The sequence below is a fragment of the Aethalodelphis obliquidens genome, unplaced genomic scaffold (assembly GCF_003676395.1).
Source record: "Aethalodelphis obliquidens isolate GAN/ISIS:26980383/991018 unplaced genomic scaffold, ASM367639v1 scaffold36, whole genome shotgun sequence".
NCBI classification, from domain to species: Eukaryota; Metazoa; Chordata; class Mammalia; order Artiodactyla; family Delphinidae; genus Aethalodelphis; species Aethalodelphis obliquidens.
Window position 1 is genome coordinate 11,447,876 of NW_020837980.1, and position 25,281 is coordinate 11,473,156.

General features: G+C 34.9%; 1 protein-coding gene across 1 annotated transcript in view; it reads right to left on the reverse strand.

The window, feature by feature from the left end:
• SLCO1B3 (solute carrier organic anion transporter family member 1B3) overlaps positions 1 to 25,281 on the reverse strand; it is a 57,580-nt gene that overhangs the window by 24,805 nt on the left and 7,494 nt on the right. The window contains exons 3-6 of the mRNA XM_027129244.1: positions 11,206 to 11,347; positions 8,015 to 8,147; positions 1,490 to 1,611; positions 81 to 227 (exon numbers count right to left, since the gene is read on the reverse strand). Of these exons, the coding sequence (XP_026985045.1) occupies positions 81 to 227; positions 1,490 to 1,611; positions 8,015 to 8,147; positions 11,206 to 11,347 (544 nt within the window). The remainder of the gene's footprint in view (positions 1 to 80; positions 228 to 1,489; positions 1,612 to 8,014; positions 8,148 to 11,205; positions 11,348 to 25,281) is intronic.

Sequence of the window (25,281 nt, forward strand, 5' to 3'; positions counted from 1 at the left end):
AGAATGAGTTTAGGAGCACTGTTATTTCAAGGTACACCCAGGGAAAGTAACCATAAAATCTAATATTTTCTGTACATTACCTAAATAAAAAGAAGAATGTCCTTCTTTAGCAAAATCATCGATGTAAGAAATCCCCAAGGGTGTTATGGGCGTTTCCCCAATTCCACGAAGCATATTACCCAATAGAATATATATCCACATATGTGACCCAGATTCCTTTTCCCAACCTACGTAGACAAGAGAGTGTTTTATCTTAAACATTAATTTTAGCATTCCTTTTGAAAAGTCAACTAACTTAACCATTTAATTATTCCATTTAAGAATTTTTTTGCTTTTTTTCTAATTATAAAATGATTTATAGTCACGTTACAAAATTTGACAATACAGAAAAGCACAAAGAAAACAAGTAAAAATTATCTGCCATCCCTCCACACACAGAGTACCACTTCTAATGTTTGTTTATATCTTTCACATTTTTAGTGAACATTAAAATATGCATAATATTCTTTATGTTCTCATTTCAGGATTTTAATGACTGCATAATGAGCTGAATAAGTTGCATCATTTATTTAATCAATTTTTTCTATGTACTCACACAATATTTCTAATTTTTCATTCTGTTAAACAGGGATGCCATGGCTATAATGATAAATAAATCCTTCTGCACATTCCTGATTATTTCCTTAAGATAAAGCAATAAAAGTAGAATTGCTGATTTAAGCAGTTATGCATATTTTTGTTCTTTACCATATTGAAAATTAACCTCCAAAAGAGAAATTTATACACTCCTCGTAACACATAAAATGTGTCTTTATCCTCTACCTCATTTCTTTTTATTTTTAATCTTTCCTATCTAGTAGGTAGGAAAATCTTTAACTAGTACTATAATTTATCATTAAAACTTATGATTTATGTTATAATAGGTAAAAATCTTGAATTGGTATAAGAATTTGAATTTTTCTTAAGGAGTAAAATTGTTTTAACATATTTATACCACTTCCTCTTCTTTATATTAATTGCATATATTCTTTGCTAATTTCATATCAAAATATTCCTCTTTTCTTATTAATTCTAGAAGGTCTTTATATATAATATATATTAACACTATGATTTTTGTCTTACATATATAAGATGCAAATGTTTTTCATATTTGTCTTTTAAATCAATTTTGCTAATGGATATCACAATCTTTTTTTTTTTTTTTGCGGTACGCGGGCCTCTCACTGTTGTGACCTCTCCCGTTGAGTAGCAAAGGCTCCAGACGCGCAGGCTCAGCGGCCATGGCTCACGGGCCCAGCCGCTCCGCGGCATGTGGGATCCTCCCGGACCAGGGCACGAACCCGTGTCCCCTGTATCGGCAGGCGGACTCTCAACCACTGCGCCACCAGGGAAGCCTCCACCATCGTTTTTTAACGATGTAATTAAATTGTTAAATTTTAGAATATTTATTAGTGACACTAATATTCACTAGTGCCAGTTCAATTCTTACCTTTTCCCACTATCTCCAGTGATGTTCTATTGAGTAACAAATTTTGATTAATCAAACAAGTTGATAAGCTTGATGTTGAATTCTCTGATGGATTAATAGGGGTGTCTTTAGAATACCTGTAACTGTAAGAACATCACTATATTTACTGAGCATTTTCACTTTTCCCAGAAATACAGCGGAATCTTCCCCTTTATTTGCACCATTCTCTTCTCCAAATTATCAGGATACTCTGTCAGTTTCCCAGCTTATATTTTAGGAGTGGTGATGGGTAACAGTGAAATGGGAGTGTTCACTAAGAAATATAATGCAGTACTCCCCAGGCAAGGTGGAGTACCATGTTGCTCTCATCCTAGCAGTGCTTATATTCTGGGCAACATATGAAATATCTTGGTTTCATGCTTTTAAAAAACTGCTAACTGTATTTATCAATCTTTTGAATTATCTTCAAAGATGGTTATAATCTAAAATTTCAAAATCAATTTATAATCACACACAGTCATATGCCTGACTCTTCAAAACTTAGTTTAAAAAGTTCTAATCCATTTGAATTTGATAAGGAAGCACTTAATAGGAACAATAGAATGGACCTAGAATAGGGACAAATGCTCATATTTAAAAATACATAAATGGACCGAAAGGTATTAAGCTTAGTAAAATAAGTCAGGCAGAGAAAGACAAATACTGTATATTTTCACTTACATGTGAAACCTAAAAAAAAAAAAAGAACAAATATAACAAAACACAAACAGACTCACAGGTACAGAGAACAAACTAGTGGTTACCGGTGAGAAGAGGAGTGGGGGAAGGGGGGAATGTAGGGTAAGGGCAGTTAAGAGGTACAAACTACTAGGTATAAAATAAGGAAGGAGACCTTCAAGATGATGGAGGAGTAAGATTCGGAGATTACCTTCCTCCCCACAGGTACATCAGAAAAACAACTACATGTGGAACAACTCCTACAGAACACCTACTGAACACTGGCAGAAGACCTCAGACTTCCCAAAAAGCAAGAAACTCCCCACGTACCTGGGTAGGGCAAAAGAAAAAAGAAAAAACAGAGACAAAAGAATAGGGACAGGACATGCACCTCTGGGAAAGAGCTGTGAAGGAGGAACGGTTTCCACACACTAGGAAGCCCCTTCACTGGCAGAGACAGAGGGTGGGAGGGAAGCTTCGGAGTCATGGAAGAGAGCACAGTTTTAGCCACAGCCATTAGAGAAGAAAAAGAAATAAAAGGAATCCAAATCAGAAAAGAAGAAGTAAAGCTGTCACTGTTTGCAGATGCATGATACTAAACATAGAGAATCCTAAAGATGCTACCAGAAAACTACTAGAGCTAATCAATGAATCTGGTAAAGTTGCAGGATACAAAATTAATGCACAGAAATCTCTTGCATTCCTATACACTAAAAATGATGAAAAATCAGGAAGAGAAATTAAGGAAACACTCCCATTCACCATTGCAACAAAAAGAATAAAATACCTAGGAATAAATCTACCTAAGGAGACAAAAGATGTGCATGCAGAAAACTATAAGACACTGATGAAAGAAATTAAAGATGATACAGATGGAGAGATATACTATATTCTTGGATTGGAAGAATCAACACTGTGAAAATGACTATACTACCAAAGTAATCTACAGATTCAATGCAATCCTAATCAAATTACCAATGGCATTTTTCACAGTACTAGAATAAAAAAACTCACAATTTGTATGGAAACACAAAAGACACCGAATAGCCAAAGCAATCTTGAGAAAGAAAAAGGGAGCTGGAGGAATCAGGCTCCTATACTACAAACTACAGTAATCAAGACAGTATGGTACTGGCACAAAAACAGAAATATAGATCAAAGGAACAGGATAGAGAGCCCAGAGATAAACCCATGCACATATGGTCACCTTATTTTTGATAAAGGAGGCAAGAATATACAACGGAGAAAAGACAGCCTCTTCAATAAGTCATGCTGGGATAACTGGACAGCTACATGTAAAAGAATGAAATTAGAACACTCCCTAACACCATACACAAAAATAAACTCAAAATGGATTACACACCTAAATGTAAGGCCAGACACTATAAAACTCTTAGAGAAAAACATAGGCAGAACACTCTAGGACATAAATCACAGCAAGATCCTTTTGGACCCACCTCCTAGAGAAATGGAAATAAAAATAAGCAAATCGGACCTAATGCAACTTAAAAGCTTTTGCACAGTAAAGGAAACCATAAACAAGACGAAAAGACAACCCTCAGAATGGGAGAAAATATTTGCAAATGAAGCAACTGACAAAGGATTAATCTCCAAAATTTACAAGCAGCTCATGCAACTCAATGTGAAAAAAGCAACCGAATCCAGAAATGGGCTGAGACCTAAACCGACATTTCTCCAAATAAGATATACGGATTGCCAACAAACACATGAAAGGATGCTCAACATCACTAATCATTAGAGAAATGCAAATCAAAACTACAATGAGGTATCACCTCACTCCAGTCAGAATGGCCATCATCAAAAAATCTACCAACAATAAATGTTGGAGAGGGTGTAGAGAAAAGGGAACCCTCTTGCACTGTTGGTGGGAATGTAAATTGATATAGCCACTATGGAGAACAGTATGGAGGTTCCTTAAAAAACTAAAAATAGAACTACCATATGACCCAGCAATCCCACTACTGGGCATATACCCTGAGAAAACCATAACTGAAAAAGAGTCATGTACCAAAATGTTCATTGCAGCTCTATTTACAATAATCAGGATATGGATGCAACCTACGTGTCCATCAACAGATGAATGGGTAAAGAAGATGTGGCACATATATACAATGGAATACTACTCAGCCATAAAAAGAAACAAAATTGAGTTATTTGTAGTGAGGTGGATGGACCTAGAGTCTGTCATACAAAGTGAAGTAAGTCAGAAACAGAAAAACAAATACTGTATGTTAACACATGTATATGGAATCTAAAAAAAAGGTTCTGAAGAACCTAGGGGCAGGACAGGAATAAAGACGCAGACATAGAGAATGGACTTGAGGACACAGGGAGGGGGAAGGGTAAGCTGGGACGAAGTGAGAGAGTGGCATGGACATATATACCCTACCAAATGTAAAATAGATAGCTAGTGGGAAGCAGCCGCATAGCACAGGGAGATCAGCTCGGTGCTTTGTGACCACCTAGCGGAGTGGGATAGGGAGGATGAGAGGGAAACACAAGAGACAGGAGATATGGGGATATATGTATATGTATAACTGATTCACTTTGTTATAAAGCAGAAACTAACATCCCATTGTAAAGCAATTATATTCCAATAAAGATGTTAAAAAAAGAAATAAGATACAAAGATGTACAGCACAGGGAATATAGCCAAAATTTTATAACTATAAATGGAGTATAATCTATAAAAATAATGAATCACTATGTTGTACACCTGATACTAATATAATTTGTCCATTATACTTCAATAAAATATATAAATTAAAAATACTGAGGTACCCTGTGAAGTCTGAGGGCAACTTACTCTATGCCAGGCATTATGCTCAGCTCCAAATCACTAGAAATAAAACACATGGTTTTTTTACTTAAAACATCTTACACCCCCTAAGGTAAACATATACAATCAAAGATATGATAAGGTTAATATACCAGGTCCTGAGTTTTCGTAAAGGAAAAAGGGATTATCAGCTTGGCTTGCAGGTTTGGAAAGGTGTGGATTAGAGAAGACTTCACAGTGAGGATTCCATATGAGATGTGTCTTGAAGATGGATAGTTTAATAGACAAAGGAAATCATTCAAAGCTGTAGAAACACTATGAACAAAGCTATGACATATTATGGCACATTTGGCAAACTGTAGGCCTAGAGTGTGGTCCTCAGTCATGGGAAGCAGTGTAAAATGAAGCTAGGAAGATGGTCAAGGACCAAATCAGTGAGTGACCTGTATATGCAAATGAGCTTAGATATGCAAATGAACCTAGATAGTAATTCATAGGCAAAAGGCTTTCAATACTTTGACTGTTACTAACAATGAGAAATATATTTTGCATCACAATCACAATACATGGATATCCACACACACACAAATTTATGTACAACCAAAACAAAAGTTTCACAGAATAATATTTATCCCTACTCTCATTGTGTCTTCTATTCTATTCTATCCTATCCTATCCTATTAAAAAATTGTTGGTCTTAATAATCTTAATTGATTTATTAGTCCATGAGTGGTTCAGGATCTGAAGTTTGAAAAATCCTGCTCTAGGATATGGGACTTCCCTGGTGGTCCAGTGGGTCAGAGTCTGAGCTCCCAGGGCAGGTGGCCTGGGTTTAATCCCTGGTTGGGGAACTAGATCCTGCATGCTGCAGCTAAGAAGTCCACATGCCGCAAGTAAGACCTGGTGCAGCCACAATAAATATATATCAAAAATAAAGAAAAATACTGCTCTAGGATATTGGGAGTTTTAAGTGGTAGTAAAAAAATTAGATTCTTATTTTTTAAATCAATACTGTAGTATAGAATATGAGTTAGAATGAAGTGGAGTTGGGAGGCAAAAAGTCCAGGCCAGAGATGATAGAATCCTCTATCAGGTTAAGGGCAACAACTATGACAGATAGCAGGCAGAATAAGCAAGATTTGGTGACCACTGGTCATGTGTATTGAAGTAAAGAATAAGTCTAGGATGAGACCCTTGACTTTAGTTTGAGTTCCTCTGTGGCTAAATGAATCATTGCTGAAAGAGTGAATGTGAAAAATCTGAGCTGGTGATGGCACAGGGATGAATTCTGTTCTGAATATATGGATGCAAAATGTTTGTAGGATGTTAGGTTGGAGATACCCATGAGGTGGTTGGTTATATAGATCTTGAGTATAAGATAAACTCACTGTGTACAGTGATAGTTGCATTTAATGCATGTACTCCACACAAATCATGTAGAATGAAAAGTGAAGAAGATTGAAGAGGGAGCTTAGGCAATACTGACCTTATGGTGTCAGTAGCAGAAGGAAAAGATGGGCATGATGGAGAAGCCAAAAGGAGGAAATAAATCAAGAGAGAGTAAGATGATGAAAATAAGAAGGAACAGCACCAGGAAGAAGAAAGAACTTATGAGGGTCAAATAGAGTAATTAATATAGTAACCAAAAGGCATTGGCGTTGAGTAAGTAATTGATATCTTTAGCAGAAACTGCTCATTGGCTCTCAATATCCATTCTTCTTTCCTTCTATGGTAACAGAACCTGGGATCTTTAGCTGGGAAGGGGACACCTGAAGTAAGGTCTATTTTTCCCAATGACTTTCTATCTGAATGTGAGGTGTAACAAAGTTCTGGCTAATGTGAAGTTGGTAGAAGGGTTATGCTTCTGAAAATATTTCTTAAGTCTCAGCCTGTGTGCCTTCTGTTTCTTCTTATTCTTCTTCCCTTCTATCCTGTTGCGAGGAACAACATTGCCACAATTTAGACCGTGAAGTCAAGGCCAGTCAAGGGCTGGGTTGGCTACAATTTTTTATGTAAAAAATAAGCTCTTATCTTATTTAAGCCTTCACTATTTTTGGTTTCCTGTCATTAGTATCTGACTCTAATTAAAACTACACAGTGACTTAGGAAGAAGTCTCAGTGGAGGTGGTAGTGGGAAAACCCATACCGCAGTGAGTTGAGTGGTGAAGTTGTAAGCAGCTTTTGGCAGGAAAGAGGTTCTGCAGGAGGCCCCTTTGTCCTGTCACTTTAGCAAAACTACATTGTAACTAACATTTAAATCAGGCGCCCCATACTCTACTCATCACCAACCCAAGTACACCTTTCAAATCTTTTGATCACACAATACCTTGCCTAACCTGTTGGTTCTTTCTGTAGATCAAAGTAGAAATGAAGAATGAGTAATTAACAGATGACCAGATCTCTTCCCTAGCTTTCCCTTCAGTAATCTCATGAACAAACTATGTGAACAAGATAGCATCTAAAGAAAAATCACAAGAAGCCAACAAGCCTGAACACAGTGGGGGATGGTGACGACTTTGACCCTCTATCTCAATGATTAACTGACATTACTTCTCTTTTCCCTTTAAAAACTTTTATAGCCAAACAGAATCATGGGAGTTGGTTTGGGGGGACATGAGTCCACCTTCTCCCTAGATTGTTGGCATTCTGATTAAAAGCAACTTGCCTTTCTACCAACAATTGCCTCTCAGGTATTGATTTTCGAGTGGTGAGCAGCTAGACCTGAGTTTGGTAACAAAGACTTATTAAATATTATCAAAATCTTGTAGGCAAAGACATGAAATACATATCATACTAAAAAGCTTATTTATTTTCTGTGAAACTACTCATTTATTGCTATTCATATTTTAATATCAATGAGAGTCATGGTAGATAAAACAATTTAATTATTACATAGAAAATATACTCCATTTCTACACACACTTAGTGGATATTCTTCTCAAAAGGGGACTGCTTATTTAAAAGGAAAAAAATAAAATTCTACCATTAATTTACAAGGAAATGATCACTGATGGCATAGAGCCACTTACTATCCCATGAAGAAATGAGGTAAAGCAGTCAAAATACTTCCAATTCCCATAACGAAGCAACCAATTCCGATTAGTTTTGGTCTGTGTAATTTGGCTCCAAAGTAACTCACAAATAAAATCACAAGCAAATTTCCTAGAAAGAAAACAAAATTATTTTGATATGATTGATTATAGCAAACAGTGACTGAGTCCAATTTTGTGTCCAGTAGAATGGAAGGCCACAGAATGGATAAAAATAGAGCATAAGACATGGTACCATTCCTCAAAGATCGGGTAATTTTTTTTTTTTAAATAGACTCTGCCTTTATTTATTTATTCATTCATTCATTTATTATTTACTTATTTATTTATTTTGGCTGTGTTGGGTCTTTGTTGCTGTGCGCGGGCTTTCTTTAGTTGTGGCGAGCTGGGGCTACTCTGTTGTGATGCGTAGCCTTCTCGCTGTGGTGGCTTCTCTTGTTGTGGAGCCTGGGCTCTAGGCACGCGGGCTTCAGTAGCTGCAGCACATGAGCTCTGTAGTTGCGGCACGTGAGATCAGTACTTGTGGCACGTGGGCTCAGTAGTTTTGGCTCATGGGCTTAGTTGCTCTGTGGCATGTGGGATCTTCCCAGACCAGGGATCGAACCCATGTACCCTGCATTGGCAGGTGGATTCTTAACCACTGCACCACTGGGGAAGTCCCCGGGTAATTTAATTACCCGGGATGAAACTCACTTACCTTAAGCCACTCACTATAAAGTTGTGTGGTGTTAATAATAAGCAGAATTGACTTTAGATAAGAACTAAAGTACTTGAATTACTTGGCGATATTAGTGAAGCAAAATTTTATGAAGAATTTGGAGTTGAGTGGGTTGTACTGGAATGGAGAAAAATGGACAAAAATACCTGAGGGAAGGTATTTATTCATGCATTTTTCATTCACTCCTAGAAATCTTTAAATTCTTATTAAGTACCTGTCATGGGGTTAGAAGCCAGAAATAGAGGAAAAGAATAAACAGTGCATGGTATCTGCTCTAAAAGAACTTACCTACCAGTGACAAAAATAGATAAATGGACAGAAGTACTCTTAGACCACAGAAAGCGGAAGCTTAAATTAATTAGAGGTTTCAGGAAAGTTTCCTGGAGGAGAAGTCACTTGAGATTTAATGTTAGCTATAAGTTATTTAGATTCAAAAGAGGAAAAAGACCAATCTAAGTGGTGGTGGTCATGACCAATTCCAGTCCATCTGGAGCTACAAGTATAATAACGAACAGACAACAACCAAGAATTACTGAACATTTGATGGAAAAAAATAACATGAAGTAAAAGCACCAAACTGAACCAGCAGATAAAGTAACCCATGAAGAAAACAGTTAAATGAGGAAACTAAGAAGAGAAGACATTTTGAAAAAATCCAGTTAGTATCTCTAGAGGTACAAAGGTATGTTGCATCCATAAAATAAGAACTAGCAGACTAAAAATAATAAGAGAACAATAAAGTATTGTTGAAAATTTTAAATACTCTACAGAAATGTACATATTGGGACCTGATACAATAAGATGAAAGATGGCATCAGCAAAGACTGATGGAGTTTCAAGAAAAAAAAAAGGTCGAATTTTAGAAAGAAAAACTTAAAGTGAAAAAATAGCCAGAAAATTTAATATTCATATATGTTTCAGAAGAAAATAGAGGGGATGGAACAAATTTAAATATAGAAAATAAATTTCCTGAGGTAAAGGAAGGCTTAAGACATCAGATAAAAATTTCTACATTTCTCCAGCATAAATAATGTAAAAGAGACCATCCTAGGTATATGTTGGTAAAATTTCTGAAATTCAGGCATAAAGAAGAGGTCCTATCAGTGCATGACAATGATACTGGTAATGATTTCTTATGTATAATATTGTGTTATAACACAGTAGATACATGTTTTTAATGTTCTGAGAAAAAAAGATTCTGAAGTTTTAATTTCATACTCAAATTATCAGTTGACTATGATAGTAAAATAAATACATTTTCCAACATGCAAGGGCTCAGAAAATATGTCTTATGTTCAATTATTTCTGGAAAAAAAAAGCTACTTGAAGATATACTCCAGAAAAACTAAAGATGAGACTTGAAGTCATAAGGTTCAAGAAATAGTGTTAAGAAGGAAACCAGTAAAACTTATAACCATGTCCAACTAATTGCTTTTAAATAGCTACAAAGTTTAACAAAGATAATAAGAATCAATTCCTCAATATAAAGAGATATACAATGAATTAGAATTTAAAGCTAATCACAGTCTAATACTAAAGTTCTAGATGGTTTCATTAAACCTAGAAGGTGGAAAAGTGAAGGATATGTATGGTGTAATAGCCTCTGAATCATGAAAAGGCAGAATTCATGACCAAAAGATAGATGGGTCTTCCTTTACACAATTATTTTTTAAACATTCAATAAACAAGTATATTTTTAAAAGGTTAAAAGATAAAGAGCAAACTTGTAAAAAATATGTGCAATCTATACAACAGACATACATTTTGAATCCCTTCAAATCATTAAAAGGCGGGGGGGGGGAGGAAAATGGGCAGAGGTAATCAGCGACCAGTTCATAAAGTAAGAGAAAAGAATGTTAAATAATTATATAAAACCTCACTGTTATTGGAGAAATCCAAATTAAAATGAAGACAACAAAACAATATACTCAATGTTCTAAAAAAAAAGACTTTTAACCCCAAATTTTATACCCAGTTCAACAGTAGACCCTAACAAAGATTGCTTCAAAATTGTTCTCCTCTCCTCAAATCATCAGAATCATAATCCTCTCTCCAACATTTTTTTGCACTAGGACATCTTGAGAAAGAGAAGTTTTAGCCCTGCAAAATATTAGTTTGCAGGAAACGAGTTTGTGTAAATCAGGGTTTTCTAACTTCTATACTTTTGACATTCTGGACTAGGTAATTCTTTGTTTTGGAGGCTGTCTTGTGCATTGTGGGATGTTTCAAGGCATCCCTGGCCTCTACCACTAGATGCCAGTGACATTCCCTAATCCTCAGCAATGACAACCAAAAATATCTCCAGATATTGCCAAATTGCCCCTGGGCAGGGGGTGGGGATGGGGGCAATTTACCCCTGGTTAAGGATCAGTGGTGTAGAGCGTATGTGAACACTTTTTTACCTCTGCAAATCTCGTTACTAAGTAATAATCAAAACAGAAACAAAAATTACCCATTTCAAAGCTTCCATCAATTAAGCCAACAGTAGAAGATGATATGTCAAATCTCCTTTCTATTTGAGTGATGGAACCTTTCATAATGATTGCACTTAGTGTCTTAGAAATAAAGCTGAGTGACAGGGCTGCCAAGAACATCTAAGAAAAAGCAGAAGGAAAGGGAAAAATAATTAATCATAAGGTCACATAATGCTTATATATGCATAGAATTAAAATAGCGTTTCTTCTTTACTTAGTAATATTTTTATTATAAAAAGCATACCCACCTTTCTTCTATTCCAGTTGGTACTTCTTAGTCCTTTTAACATTAACATCAGTGTACCGATAAAGTACCATTTTCTTTCTTCCTTTCTTTTTAAAGCCAATTTAGTTAGTTATTCCAACTGTGCTGCACGGTATGTGGGATCTTAGTCCTCAACCAGGGATGGAACCTGCACCCCTGCATTGGGAGCACGGAGCCTTAAGCACTGGACCGCCAGGGAAGTCCCTCATTTTCTAACTTGGTAACAATATCAGATTATTAGAGCAGGACAGTCAAAGTTGTTATTTTTTAATTAATGTCATTAGCTGATTTCTAAGAAGCTAGATAATGATGTGAGATGGCCAGGATGACAAGCTATTCTTTAGTCCCAAATGAACAGCAAAGGCGAACTGTGAGGGGAGTCGCTAGACATTCTCAAAGGTAGTATTTCCAGGAAGTCAGCTGAAAAAATTTTCATTTATAAAACCTCGCTAATATTGGAGAAAACCAAATTAAAATGAAGACAACAAAGCAATATAGTCAGTGTTCTAAAAAAAATAGAAGACTTTCAAGCCCACTGGTTATAGATGTTTTATTTTCACTTTGATTTTAACAAAATTTATCTATTCATCTTTCTTACAGCCCACACTTATATCCATAAGTAAATTCCTTTTACATCCAGTATTATTACCCAGAGTCACAGGATCATCATAAGATTCAGCAATCCCACTTCTGGGTATATATCCAAAAGACTTAAAAAAAGGATCTCAAAGAGATATTTGCACATCCATGTTTACCACAGCATTATTCAAAATATCCAGGAGGTAGAAGCAATCCAAATGTCCATCAACAGATGAATGGATGAGGAAAATATGGTATATACATATAATGGAATATTATGCAGCCTTAAAAGGAAGGAAATCCTATCACATGCTACAACATGGCTGAGCCTCAAAAATATTATGCTTAGTGAAATAAACCAGTCACAAAAGGACAAATATTGTATGATTCCGCCCATATGAAGTATTTAAAGAAGTCAAAATCATAGAAGCAGAAAATAAAAATTCAGTTCCCCAAAACTGGAAGAAGACAAGAGAGAGTATTAGTATTTAGTAAGTATAGAATTTCAGTGTTGCAGGATGAAAAAGTCTAGAGATTTTTTGTACAACAATATGAATATACCTAATACCACTGAACTGTACCTTCAAAAATTGGTTAAGATGGTAAATTTAACATTATATGTTTTACCACAATAAAAAATGCATTTTCCCGTTGAAAAAAATGTGGGTGGTCTTTTGCTGAGAGAAGTAACATGTCCCACTGGATATATTCAGAGTGTTACTGGCTGAAGGGTAATGGTACATTACTACATAATTTCATTTTTTTCCCATAACTTCACTGTTGTTGTCCCCTGACCTGTGAAGTTTTATACAGATGTAGAACTTCTTGGTAAACCTTCCCTCCTCCATTCCTCTCCCCACCCTTTACTTAAAGTTCTGTTCTTTTATATAAATATAAATAAATAAATCATATATATATATAAACATATATATTATATGTGTGTGTGTGTGTGTGTGTGTGTACAGCCATGGGAGAATTTTTTATTTTATTGAGTTTGTTGCCTCCTTTCAAGAGTGGTGAATGAAAATATCTAATACCTAGTGATTCTTGCCTATCTGCTTTGTTTTACATATGGAAGCTCCCGTTTCCTTGTCTCTGAATATTCAGTCTTTGTGAAGCCTATCTGGGATGGAGAGGCAGAAATCTTTAGCAGTAGGGTAGTTAAGAGTTAATCTGCATATGGGCACCTCACTTCTTCATGAGTGTTGCCAGCCACTTGAGACACCGTTCTGCTCCATATGCCCGGGAGGGCATCCGCCCACGCTCACTACCTCCTGCCCAGGGTAGATGTCTCTGCAGTTTGCTGCTTGCACTAAGTGGGGGAGGGTAATTTGATGATCAGGGAAGATGTTAAACAAGGAAAGAAGCATGTTTTCTCTGATTGAGTGGAATAGCCTATACAACAACCTGTCGGTGGTCCCTGGGACCTCTCTTGATCCCATTATCTGTGGCTTTTGCCTTTGAAACATGCTTGGAAGCCATGTCCATTTTTTTTCAGGTTTCTTTTCCTGCACTTGTCTTGGGCTGTGATTTCTTTCTTTAGCCTAATTCTTTCTACTTCTTACTTTTTAGAAAACTCTCATACTTTCTGATTTACAGAATGTATCTCTTCTTGTTTTCTAGCACATCTACAAGTTGCCTTTAATACATTTTACATTATTTATTAAAATTGGAGGGGGGAGGAGAAGGCTTCAACCTTATTATTCTGTCTGTCTTATTGAGCTAGAAGTCAAGTTCTGCCCTTCCTTCTCTAATAAATAGAAAAAAAATGTTATCAGGCTCCTATCAAACTCAGATGCCTGACACATAATGAGTAAGTATTCAATAAATGTTTTTTGGTTGTTGAATAAATTGTTATTCCCCAAATTTAGGTTATAAATCTGGTACAGAGCTTACATGTAGTGAAACCTCTCATTTCCTAGTTTCCTCAGCTTTTAGATGGAGATAATTACAGTAAAATTGTTGTGAAGATTAATTAAAATAATATACATAAAATTTGGGGCACATAGTATTGAGAAATGTCTGTTTTTATTATCACTTTGAACTATCATCATTCAGCTTTTGGCTGTAAGTTCGGTCAAATAAAAATAGGACTCTGATTATTTAGCCAAACACATTTTTTGTCAGGCACTATTTCAGGTGCTGCAGAATCAGTAATGAGCATACTGGCAAAATGATTTATTGATTATTAAAGAAATACTGAGGCAAACTTTTACCTAAATCCTTATCATCAAAACACTAATTGGTAAAATCAAAGAGGAGGGAGTTTCATAAAGTAACAGGACATCTCAGTAAGCAGATACAAGCATAACCAGATGTAAAACCTGTCCTATATAAGAGCAGCTTTCTAAAAGTTCAGAGAAAGATTTTGTAATGTCCATGTCTTCAATCTTAAAAGGAAGATTAGCTCAAGACAAAAGAGAGACTCAATAAAGTCAAAATTCGTACAGTATAATCCTAAATTGGTTTTACAAAGAAGAAAAGGGTAACAGATGCAAACACAATGGCTACAGTAGGATTCCTCCAATAAGCTAGGATTTTAGAAGGATATGAAATGAGTTAATATAGACAGATTTATAAATGTGCTTTCTTTTACTCTATAACCCTGGGAGATGGGCATTTTTAACCATGTTCCTAATGTGAGGCTGAATTTCAGAGAAAGAATGATATGATTTTCTCAGAACATAAAAAATTAAATAATAATAAAACTGAAATCTCCAATGAAAAATATTAAAAGACAAAAGCATAAGGATAGAGAATTTAAGATTGAGAGATTTCAAAACAGAGATACGAATGTTCACAATCATCAAATAGATTTTAAAATATCACAGGCAGAAAGACACAGCTAGCATTGAGATAAGAGGTAAAGTCTATATTTACCTGCAGTCGTGGCAGGTCAGTCCTTTGTTTATGATGGCAAGAGTCTTAGAATTAAGGTCAGAAAACAGTTCCAAGTTTCTACATTGCCATATGTACAGCCATGATTAACTCAGTTAACTCATAGGAACCTCAAACAAATTTACTCAGCAAACATTTATCGAGCAGCTACAATATGGCAGTTCCTCCACTAAACCTTGGAGTTGAGACAGGCACAGAGTAAGAAAGGAAATAAAAGCAATTAAGACGTAATAAATGCCCCCTAAGAACTAATGTTTCCCTGGGCCAATAAACAATTAATGCCAGTATAATAATGTAATGAGTACTGTAATTGCTATACAGTTCTAAATCTATGAGTACACAGAAAAAAGTGATTAATTCTTGCTACACAGGTCAAAGTTTCTATAGATGTGCTAACATTTAAACTAAGTCTTTAGGGCTTAATAGAAGCTTAGAAACCGAAGAAGAAATAAACATTTAAAACAAAATAGGAAACACATGAAAAGCCCCAGAGTAGTGAAAGAACACAGATCATTTGAAAAACAAAAAGAATATCTGTGGGTGGAATATAAGGATAGAAGTATGCCAACCATTGGGAGATCAATATGTATTTTTAAATGTGATGTAAGGAGATTAAATTTTAGAGGGCTAATTCTGGTAGCCATGAGGAAAATGAATTTATGGCAAATAAATTAATTAGAAAGCTGATTTCAGAAAAAAAGATGAGCAGAGATGGGAAGAGAGGACTAAAAGGTTACAGACACACTCGGAAGAAGTTTAAGAGGAGAACCAATAAGATGTGGGAATAATGGAAAATAAGTATTCTGATTTTGTTTTATAGTTTGTATAACTGTATGTAGTAATACTATTATTGGGGATGAGAAAAAGAGAAGTCTTAGGGTTAAAGACAATGAAATCATCTTTTCAAAACTCAAATTTGAGATGTCTAAAAATAAACATCTACCAAATAGACACAACTAAGGCAGGGTTTGTGCTCAAGAGAGAGTTTTGTCTGGAAGTAGTTTTGAGATTTACCAGGGAATAACTGTACAATTAATCCATATTCAGGCTTATTCCATTAAAAAGCTTCCTCCTGCCCCACTGCATCCTCACTTTTCCATAACTCTCTCTCGTTTTTTCCAGTCAAATCTGAGAGTTGTTTACGTTTGAATGAATCAGATCTTATTTTTTGCATCATTTTTCAAACTATCCTCAGCAGGCCTAGGATACTTTAGCTATTCCAAACTTTATTTCAGGGTTTTGTTTCAAACTCTCTTCTCTTTTTATTCTACATACTCTTTCTGGAAAAACTCATAGATTGTCATTGTTTTTATTGCCACCTAAATGCTGATGATTGCCAAATCTATATTTTAAGCCAAGCTTGCTTTTGCTGAGGTTTAGGCTGCTGTTCCAAAGTGCCCGCATTAGAGCTCCATTTTGGTTTTAATGTCCAGATTGCATCCTTTTCTTCCTCCCCTTTCACCTCCCTTCCTCTGTCACCACTTAGAATCTACTCTCTTATATATCACATCCAATCAGTCCCCCAAAGCTAAATATTTAATCTTATAAACATCTCTCTTTTTAATATGCTTCACTTTATATTCCTACCTCAAATAACCATCATCTTACACCCAGAATACTACTATTTCTAACTGGTGTCTCTTTCCTCACTGTCAACTCTTTTTCACACCACATCCAGGGTGATTTTTAAATACTTATAACTATTTCCACTTCCAGTATAGCTGAATAAATTCCCACTGGACTGATCCTGCAGCAAACAACCATTGTAAAGTCTGAGGGGAAAACAAAAAACACCCAAAAGCATGGGAGAGCAAACAAAAGCAGTCAGATTCTGGACAGGGGTTGACCCTTAAAAGAAGGAAATGCCTAAGGTTAATTTCTCATTCTTATGGCTTTAAGGTAAGGTCACAGTTAGCATTATTCACAAAAGCTAAAATTCTTTTAGAGAAATCACAGTCCTTGTGGCCTGAAGAATGAGAAAGAAGAGTTTAGGTTAAAATTTAGGGGAGAATCTCATGAAGGAGAGATCCAGAGAATGGGGAGCCCCAAATTCTGCATATAAACTGTCCACATTTTTTTTTTCTTTTTTTTTTTTTGTGGTACGCGGGCCTCTCACTGTTGTGGCCTCTCCCATTGCGGAGCACAGGCTCCGGACGCGCAGGCTCAGCGGCCATGGCTCACGGGCCCAGCCGCTCCGCGGCACGTGGGATCCTCCCGGACCGGGGCACGAACCCGTGTCCCCTGCATCGGCAGGCGGACTGTCAACCACTGCGCCACCAGGGAAGCCCTGTCCAAATTTTTGACCTTTGAACTATTCATGAACAGGGCAACTCAAGTTAGCCCTATGGATAAAGTAATTTAATTGAGATTTGAACTATTTCCTAAGAGAGAGAGTTTGCAGTTTAAGGTCAACAAATTTAATTGCCTTGTAAAACAAAAAAAAATATCAACACCCTTTGGAAGAATGTAACAATGTTCAAAATTACCAACATATGAAGAGCCAAGAAAATGTAACCATTTCTCAAGAAAGATAACAGTCAACCAAGACTAACCCTGAGATTACACATATGTTAGTATTACTGGACAAGAATTTTTTTTTTTTAGAAGATGTTGGGGGTAGGAGTTTATTAATTAATTAATTTATTTTTGCTGTGTTGGGTCTTTGTTTCTGTGTGAGGGCTTTCTCTAGTTGTGGCAAGCGGGGTCCACTCTTCATCGCGGTGTGCGGGCCTCTCACTATCACGGCCTCTCTTGTTGCGGAGCACAGGCTCCAGTAGTTGTGGCTCATGGGCCTAGTTGCTCCGTAGCATGTGGAATCCTCCCAGACCAGGGCTCGAATCTGTGTCCCTTGCATTAGCAGGCAGATTCTCAACCACTGCGCCACCAGGGAAGCCCTGAACAAGAATTTTAAAGCAACTAATCTAACTGAGCTCTTTGATGTAAAGGAAAGTTATCTCACAATGAATGAAAATAGAAAATTTCACACACAAAAGACTGTAAAAAGAAGCTATGAGAATGAGAAAAGATACAGTATCTGAAATAATATGCATAATCAAGATGTTAATTTATGCCACATCTTCTGGATAGGTGTTGTGTGTGTTCTCTCTTTGTAACCTATGCTTTCCTATGACATAAATCTTAGTTAAGTCTCCAAACTTTCCTAAACAGAAACTATCAATAGTCAATATAGCTTTCAAAAATATTTGATAGCAGAGATAAAGATGAAGGTTTGCATCAGACATCCTACAGAAAACTTAATATCTCCCCATCCACTGGATATTTCTCTTTCCAATTAATACAGGAAGGATATGAATGTGAATTATGTTATGTGGGAGCTAATATTTGCTAGGGCTGTTCCAGATATTCTAGAAGTATTATTTCTAATGCTCACAAAATCCTTGCATGGTATGCATTACTCTCTTCATTTTACAAGTAAGAATAATAAAGTTTAGAGATGCAAAGTTATTTAACTAAGAGAATAAGGCTAAAACTGTTGCAGAACTGTGATTTGAACACAAGTATTTCACATATGAAAAGCAAAACAGTTCTTGGATCTAATATACTAACCCACTTTTCCTTCATCTCTTTATTTTCCTAAGTCAGATCCTTGTCGCATCTCACTTGGTTTATTTGTAGTAGTCTGCCTGCTTTTCTCCATTTGCAGCAATGGGAATACTGCATGCAATTTTATTTTTCCAACTTTATTGAAGTATGATTGACAAATAAAATTGTATAAATTTAATGTGTATAACATTGCAATTGACATGCATAAATTGTGAAACGATTAGAACAATAAAATTAGTTAATACATTCATCACCTCACATAGTTACCTATGTTTTATTTTTGGAGTGAGAACATTTAGATATACTCTCTTAGGAAATTTCAAGTATATAATACAATATTGTTAACTAGAGTCATCATGCTGTACACTAGATCCCCAGAACTTATGTATCTTATAACAGAAAGTTTATACCCTTTGACCAACATCACTCTGGTTCTAGCAACCACCATTCCATGCTGTTTCCATGAATTCAACTTTTTAATACTCACCTCAGTGACACCTCTTTAGTGAAGCTGTATATTGCCTAATAGGAATTTGGTTTGTATCTCTCTTATATCTAGTGTAAATATATAATTTATCATATAAACTGGAATAATTTTTAGAGCAAAATGAGTGATAAAAAATAATTAAGCTTAGAACAGTTTTTGAAATTTTATTGATGAATAAATTACTTGTTACTATTGTTCTAATTTTTTCAAATAAAAAATACATATCCAAGTAAATTGAAGGAAACATTAAATTTTTTTCTTTTCATTGCTTACTTTAATATTTAAAAATAATACACAGTATAATTATTCTTGGTGGATATATTAGTATATTTTTATGTATACCAATATGTATACATGTATATCCATGTATTTTATTCAGTTTCTTATGAGTATCTCCATTACTATGTCACTATTATTTTTCTGAAGGATAATTTTCAAATTATTCTTAGACATTTTAGTTTATTTAAAAAATTATTTGAAATCTTCATCAAAATTGCATTTTATGATTACTGAAAAAATAATTGCATTTTATGATTACTGAATTTGAAATTGTCAATATTTCAATTGACTCTTCTCTGTAGCTCATAATATTTTTAATGAAGAAAATATTCTCTTAATGAGCCCACAGCAAATTGTGCTAACTGGAAATATTCTCAATTCCTTTTTAAAAATATTTACCTATGTACATTTTTTATTCTAAATATCACAGTTGCTATCATTTTTGCCTCTCTTTAGAGTATCTTTCTTGAAAAATATTTATATAAGAAAAATTTATGTTTTCTTTAACATTTGCCAATTTTTGTCACTGGAAAATTATAGGTATATTCAGTTACTTTTTATTCAGATAAAGAATATACGTTTATCCAATTCAAATAGTACATGTATTGGGCTTCCCTGGTGGCGCAGTGGTTAAGAGTCCGCCTGCCGATGCAGGGGACACGGGTTCGTGCCCCGGTCCGGGAAGATACCACATGCCGCAGAGCGGCTGGGCCCGTGAGCCATGGCCGCTGAGCCTGCGCGTCCAGAGCCTGGGCTCCGCAACGGGAGAGGCAAAAACAGAGAGGCCCCGAAAAAAAAAAAAAAAAAAAAAAAAAAAAAAAAACTGTAAAGGGGCTGAATGTATGTTTTTTTTAAAAAAAATGTTTTTTTCTGTGTTTATTGAGATGAACATGTGATTTTTATTCTTCCTTTGTTAATATGGTGTATCACATTGATCGATTTGCAAATATTGAACCATCCTTGCATCCCTGGAATAAATACAACTGGATCATGGTGTTATGACCCTTTTTATATACCGTTGGATTCAGTCTGCTAATATTTTGTTTAGGATATTTGCACCGATAATCATCAAAGATATTGACCAGTAATTTTCTTTTTTTGTAGTGTCTTTGGTTTTGGTATCAGAGTAACAGGGGCCTCATAGAATGAATTTGAGAGTGTTCCATCCCTTCAGTTTTTTGGAATAGTTTGAGAAGGATAGTTACTAATTCTTGTTTGTATGTTTGGTAAAATTCCCTGATGAAGCCGTTCAGTTCTGGACTTTTGTTTGCTGGGAGTTTATTATTATTATTATTATTTTTACAAACAATTTCACTGCTACTGATTGGTCTGTTCAAATTGTCTATTTCTTCTTGATTCAGTCTTGGCAGGTTGTATGTTTCTAGAAATTTGTCCATTTTTTCTAAGTTACCCAATTCATTGGCATGTAACTATTCATAGTATTCTCTTATGATTTCTTGTATCTTTCTTGTATTGATTGTTATTTCTCCTCTTTTATTTATTATTTTGTTTATTTGGGTACTCCCTCTCTTCTTCTTGATGATCCTGGCTAAAGGTTTATCAATTTTATCTTTTCTACAAAAGATAGGTTTCATTGATCTTTTCTATTGTTTTTTGATCCCCATTTTTCCTCCTTGATCTTTATTATTTCCTTCCTTCTGCTGACTTTGGGATTTGTTTGATTTTCTTTTTCTAATTTTTGTAGATGATAGGTTAGGTTGTTTATATGAGATCTTCCCTGTTTCTTGAGGAAAGCCTGTATTGCTGTGAACTTCCCTCTTGGAACTGCTTTTGCTATCAATACATTCCATAGATTTGGGAGTGTTGTGTTTCCATTTTCATTTGTCTTGAGGTATTTTCTGATTTCCTCTTTGATTTCTTCATTGATCCATTGGTTTTATAGTAGCATGTTATTTAGTTTCCACATGTTTGTTCTTTTCCCATTTTTCTTTCTGTAATTGATTTCTAGTTTCATACCATTGTGGTCAGAAAAAAAGGCTTGATATAATTTCTATCCTCTTAAATTTGTTCAGAATTATTTTGTGTCCTAGCATGTGATCTATCCTGGAGAACATTCTATGTGCACTTGAAAAGAATGTGAATCCTGTTGTTTTGGGATGTAATGTCCTATAAATATCTATTAAGTCTAACTGGTCTATAGTGTCATTTACGACCACTGTGCCGTATTGATTTTATGTCTGAATGATCTGTTCATTGATGTAAGTAGGGTGTTAAAATCCCCTACTACTATTGTATTATTGCCAATTTCTCCCTTTATGTCTGTTAATATTTGCTTTATATATTTAGATGCTCCTGAATTGAGTGCATATATGTTAATGAGTATGAATCCTCTTCTTGTATTGATCCCTTTATCATTACATAATGCCCTTGCTCACCTTTGTTATAGTCTTTCTTTTAAAGTCTATTTTGTATTGCTACCCCAGCTTTCTTGTTTTTGTTTGCATGAAATATCTTTTTCCTACCCCTCACTTTTCAGTCTGTGTGTGTCTTTAGCTTTGAAGTGAGTTGCTTGTAAGAAGCATATAGAAGGGTCTTTTTTTTTAATCCAGTAAGCCACCCTATGTCTCTTGATTGGAACATTTAGTCCATGAACATTTAAAGTAATTATTGATAGGTATGTACTTATTGCCATTTTATTACTTGTTTTCCAGTTGTTTTTGTAGTTCTTCTCTGTACATTTTTTCTTCTTTTTATTTCTTCCCTTACAGTTTAATTTGAAATCTATGATAAAAACTCTCATTAAAACGTATATAAAGGGACCATATCTCAACATAATAAAGTCCATCTATGACAAACCCCCAGTTAACATCATACTTAATGGTGAAAAGGTGAAAGCTTTTCCTCTAAATTCAGGAGCAAGACAAGGATGCCTACTCTTGCCACTTCTGTTTAACATAGTATTGGAAGTCCTAGCCACAGCAATCAGACAAGAAAAAGAAACCAAAGCCATACAAATTGGAAGGGAAAATTAAAACTGTCACTATTTGCATGATACTTTATATAGAAAACCCTAAAGCCTTCACCCAAAAACTGTTAGAACTAATAAATGAATTCAGCAAAGTGTCAGGATACAAGATTAACATACAGAAATCTGTTGTTTTTCTATATCTAATAATGAACTATCAGAAAGAGAAAGTTTAAAAAATTCCATCAAAAAGAATAAAATACCCAAGAATAAATTTAACCAAGGAGGTGAAACAACTATACTTTGAAAACTTTAAAACACTGATAAAATTGAAGATGATACAAAGAAATGAAAAGATGTCTTGTGCTCTTGGATTAGAAGAATTGATATTCTTAAAATTTCCATACTACCCAAAGAATCTGTAGATTTAATGTAATCTTTGTCAAAATACCCATGACACTTTTATAAAACTAGAACAGGTAATCCTAAATTTCATATGGAACCACAAAAGACCCTGATTTGCCAAAGCAATCTAGAGAAAAAAGAACAAAGCTGAAGGTTTCACTCTCCCAGATTTTAGACAATACTATAAAGATACAGTAACCAAAACAACCTGGTACTGGCACAAAAACAGACACATACATCAATGAAACAGAATAGACAGTCCAGAAATAAACCCACACATCTATGGTCAATTAATCTTCAACAAAAGAGGTAAGAATACACAATAGAGGAAAGACAGTGTCTTTAACAAGTGGTGCTGGGGAAAATGTACAGTTACATGCAAAACAATGAGATGAGAGCACTTCCTTACACCATACACAAAAAAAAATTAAAATGGATTAAAGAGCTGAGTGTAAGACCTGAACCATAAAACACCCAGAAGAGAACATAGGCAGAACACTGTTTGACATATTATAAATTGTAGCAACATTTTTCTTTTTTTTGTTCTGTCTCCTAAGGCAAAAAAATTAAAGCAAAAATAAACAAATGAGCCCTGATTAAACTTAAATCCTTCTGTACATAAAGGAAACCATGGATTAAAAGAAAAAGACAACCTTTGTAATTGGTGTTAATATTTGCAAATAATATGACTGGCAAGGGGTTAATATCCAAAATATATAAACAGCCCATGCAACTCAATATAAAAAATAAGTAAATAATTGGCAGAAGACCTGAGTAGACATTTTTCTAAAGCAGACATACAGATGGCCAACAGACACATGAAAAGATACTTAACATCACTAACTATTAGATAAATGCAAATCCAAACAACCATGAGATATCACCTCACACCTATCAGAATGGCCATCATCAAAAGATCTACAAGTAATAAATGTCAGTGAGGATGTGGAGAAAAGGGAACACTGTACACTGTCAGTGGGAATGTAAATTGGTGCAGCCACTTGCAGTATGGAGGTTCCTCAAAAACTAAACAGTATGGAGATTCCTCAAAAAACTAAAAATAGAATTAACATATGATCCAGCAATTCCACTCCTGAGTACATATCTGGAAACCTCAAAAACACTAATTCGAAAAGATATATACACCCAATGTTCATAGTAGTGCTATTTACAATAGCCAAGATATTGAAGCAACCCAAGAGTCCATCAACAGATGAACAGATAAAGAAGATGTAGTGGGTATACACACACACACACACACACACACACACACACACACACATCAATATTACTCAGCCATAAAACAGAGTGAAAATCTGCCATTTAGAGTAATGTGTATGGACCTAGAAAATACACTTAGTGAAATAAGTCAGACAGAGAAAGACAAATACCATATGATATCACTTATATGTGGAATCTAAAAAATAATACAAACAAATGTATATAGCAAAACAGAAACAGATTCACAGATATAGAAAAAAAACTAGTGGTTACCAGTAGGGATGGGGAAAGCAGGAGAGGTACATTAGGGGTATGGGATTAAGATATACAAACTGCTATGTATAAAATAGATAAGCACCAAAGATATAAGGTATAGCACAGAGAATTATAGCCATTATCTTGTAATAAGTTCTAGTGTAGTATAATCTGTAAAAATACTGAATCTCAGGTATATAGAGACTATATACCTAACACTGATATAGTATTGTAAGTCAACTATACTTCAATTAAAAAAATAAAAATTAAAAAGAAACAAGACTCAACTATGACTTACGTATAAGAAACTCACTTTAGATCTAAAGACACGCAAAGACTGGAAGTGAAGTGATGGGAAAAGATATTCCACACAATTGGTAACCAAAAGAGAGCAGGGGTGGTTGTATTTATATCAAACAAAATAGACTTTAAGTAAAAAATGTCACAAGAGACAAAAAGGACATTATATAATGATAAAAGGGTCCATTGACCAGGAAGATTTAATAAGTATCTCTATCCCTATCTGTCTATCTATCTATCTACCTCTCTTTCTATCCCCAACATTAGAGTACCTAAATATATAAAGCAAACATTTACACAACAGAAGGGAGAAATAAAGAGCAATACCATAATAGTGGAAGATTTTAATACCTTATTTTAAATAGTGGACAGAAATAATAAGGAAATGGATAACTCAAACACCACTATAGACCAAATTGACCTAAAAGACATATAAAAAACGTTCCACCCAACGACAGTGAAATACACATTCCTTTTAAATGTACTCATATCTTTCTCCAAGATATATCACGTGTTAGGCCACAAAATAAGTTTTAACAAATCTAAGAAGATTGATATCATCGCAAGTATCTTTTCTACCCACAATGGAATGAAACTAGAAATCAATAGCAGGAGAAAAACTGGAGAATTCACAAATATGTAAAAATTAGGCAACACCCTCTTGAACAACAATAGGTCTAAGAACTCAAAAAGGAATTTAGAAAATATCTCAAGACAAACAAAAATGAAATCACAAAATACCAAAACATATGGTATGTACAAATACAGTATTAAGAAGGAATTTCATAGTGAAAAACAGCTACATAAAAAAAGAATGATCTCAAATCAGCCACCCAACTTTATATCTCAATGTGCTGGACATTGATTTCATTCTC